This window comes from Triticum urartu, chromosome 4A, assembly GCF_056163025.1.
Source record: "Triticum urartu cultivar PI428250 chromosome 4A, HENAU_Tu73, whole genome shotgun sequence".
Taxonomy (NCBI): Eukaryota; Viridiplantae; Streptophyta; class Magnoliopsida; order Poales; family Poaceae; genus Triticum; species Triticum urartu.
Window position 1 is genome coordinate 119,682,545 of NC_141876.1, and position 2,316 is coordinate 119,684,860.

At 48.0% G+C, this 2,316-nt stretch overlaps 1 protein-coding gene across 1 annotated transcript; it reads right to left on the reverse strand.

Annotated features, from left to right (window-relative positions):
• Window positions 1–1,053: 1,053 nt before the first annotated feature.
• On the reverse strand, window positions 1,054–2,088 carry LOC147975051 (uncharacterized). The gene has a single exon (XM_087520251.1). The coding sequence runs from the start codon at window positions 2,086–2,088 to the stop codon at window positions 1,054–1,056; it is 1,035 nt and encodes a 344-aa protein (XP_087376377.1).
• Between the last annotated feature and the right edge of the window lie 228 nt (window positions 2,089–2,316).

A 2,316-nucleotide genomic window follows, 5' to 3' on the forward strand; every position in this document is an offset into this window, starting at 1 on the left:
GTACTACCGCGTACCCGGTATGACCGCTGCCATGGGCGGTACTACCGTGGGCAGCTATGGTACTACTGCTCACTTGAGCAGTACTACCGCACACCACAGACCAGTAGCACAAGAAAGCCTTCATCTTCGCAACGACAAGGGGAACAACTGGTGCTCCAATGAAGCAAGGAAAGGTGGTGCGAAGGAACAGATGTGTATGTGTTGATTCAACCCTAACCTTTCCGAAGCGGACCCCCTCTTAATAGTATGGCTTTCCTACGACTCAAATCCATCGAAAAGAAACATAGAGAAATGCCGTATTCAATAGGTTACAAGGGGCACCAAATCGTCTTGTGCCTAGAGATGAGATATTTGAAATGCTCAATGCACACGATTAGTCCACAAATGCATTGTCATCAATCACCAAAACCACCAAGGGAGAAATATGCCCTTACAATCTCCCCCTTTTTGGTGGATTGATGACAATACGGGATTTGCACATAGGGATATAAAATGAAACATAAGCAAACCCGATATCTATAAAATATAGACAAGCTCCCCTAGACGTGTGCACTCTATAGAAATGATTTGGACTGCACAACACACATACTAGGATCAACACTCCCCCTATATTTTATAAACAAGGCAATCCTCGCAACAATATGAATGACAATAAGCATGGAGGCAAGGTGGAGAAATGAGCATGAAGTAAAGGGCACATGACATAATAAGCTCACAATCTACCACACATGCTAGACAATAGGATAAGACAGTAAGATAAGTTGAGGACATATGTCTTACACCATATGATAGTCTCCTGGACTCACACGAACACAACCACAAACCAACGAGCCAAAGCAAACGAGGTTCAACAAAATGAAAGCAAAGCGAAACAAGGCTCGACACAGGACACGCAAATCCTACGCTCTCTCCCCCTTTGGCATTGAGACACCAAAAAGGCAGAGAGGACACCTATGACACAGGTGGTGGTAGAACTCCAAGGTATCACCAGTCGTGCTCCTCCTCCTCAGAGTCCTCAGCAGCACGGAATGTAGATGGAATACCAGTCTCCTCCTATGACACACTCCACCGGTAGTGCTGTCTGGTCCACTGCTCCTCATCTGCGATCCGCTCCTCAGAGCCACTCTGGACCTCAAGGGCAACCTGCCTCATGATGGCCTTGTCGCGACAACGAGCCATCTTGGCGTTCACATGAGCCTGGTACTGACCCTTGGCCTGCATGCAGAAAAGATCCTTCATCTTGGCCTTGACCTTCTTGGCCCAAGTTGGCTCAGAAGAGGGAGGAGTGTATCCCTCGGAGCTGTCCTCAGCCGCCGCCTCCTCCTCCTCCTCAAACTCATCCTCATCCACATCCATCCTAGCAGCCTCTGCCTCAGCACGGGTAGTGGTGTTAGCCCATTTGCTCTTGATGCGTAGCTTCATAGGCTCATGGCAGGTCCAGTCAGGAGCATGAAATTCTTCACCCGGAAAAAGTTTCTCCCAAGTCTTCGAGATCAAGAAAAATAGGTAAGGTCCATAGATGGGCACCTTACGGTTGAACATAGCAAACTGCAGCTCACACCACATGATATGAGAGACATCAAGTTTAGCCGTCTTTTGGAGACGCGCCTTCTCACAGATGAGCATCATATCGACAAGATAGGCATGCACCTTGTCCTTGTCACCTATGCGAGGAAAGAGTGTGTTGCGGAAGATCCGGTGCATGATTTCAAGGAACATGTTCAGCACCCAAGTCTTCTTGTCATTGGCAAGCTTCTTCTCAACGAGGTAGGGTTGAAGCTTGTTCTTGTTGGATGACTCGGGGTTGGCATGTGGGCGGACACCAACAGGCACATTTAGCCCCTCATCATGAACGTTCAACAAGTCCATGAACTCCTTCCACTTAGCAGACATCCTCTTCCCATTAGTCATCCAAGTCATTGTTCGCTGCTCATCCGTGTGAAAGTGGACAGAAGAAAATAACTGAGCCACAATCTCCGGGTCAAAGTCCAAGTGAAAGGTGATGAACTCCTCAATACCAAAATGCTCCACCAAGTCCAGAGGCTCACCAAAATATGCCCGGTTGCTCTCCTTCTTCATATGATGCATGTCAATCCACTGCACTGGCACATAGATGTTCTGCTTGGACTTGATCACATCCAGGAAGATAAGATTCTGTTGCTTGGTCCAAAACAAGTCATTGCCCCATGTGACCTCCCTAGGGTTGACACAAGGGTTGAGCTTCCTTCGCATCAGAAACTCCGCTTGAGGTATCTCATCCATTCCCATCATTGGCTCCTTGGTCTTGGTAGCTGTGGACTTGGTTATGCATTGTGG

Excerpts from the sequence above, each read along its gene's own strand:
- LOC147975051 (XM_087520251.1), bottom strand. The coding sequence starts at position 2,088 with ATGCATCATATGAAGAAGGAGAGCAACCGGGCATATTTTGGTGAGCCT.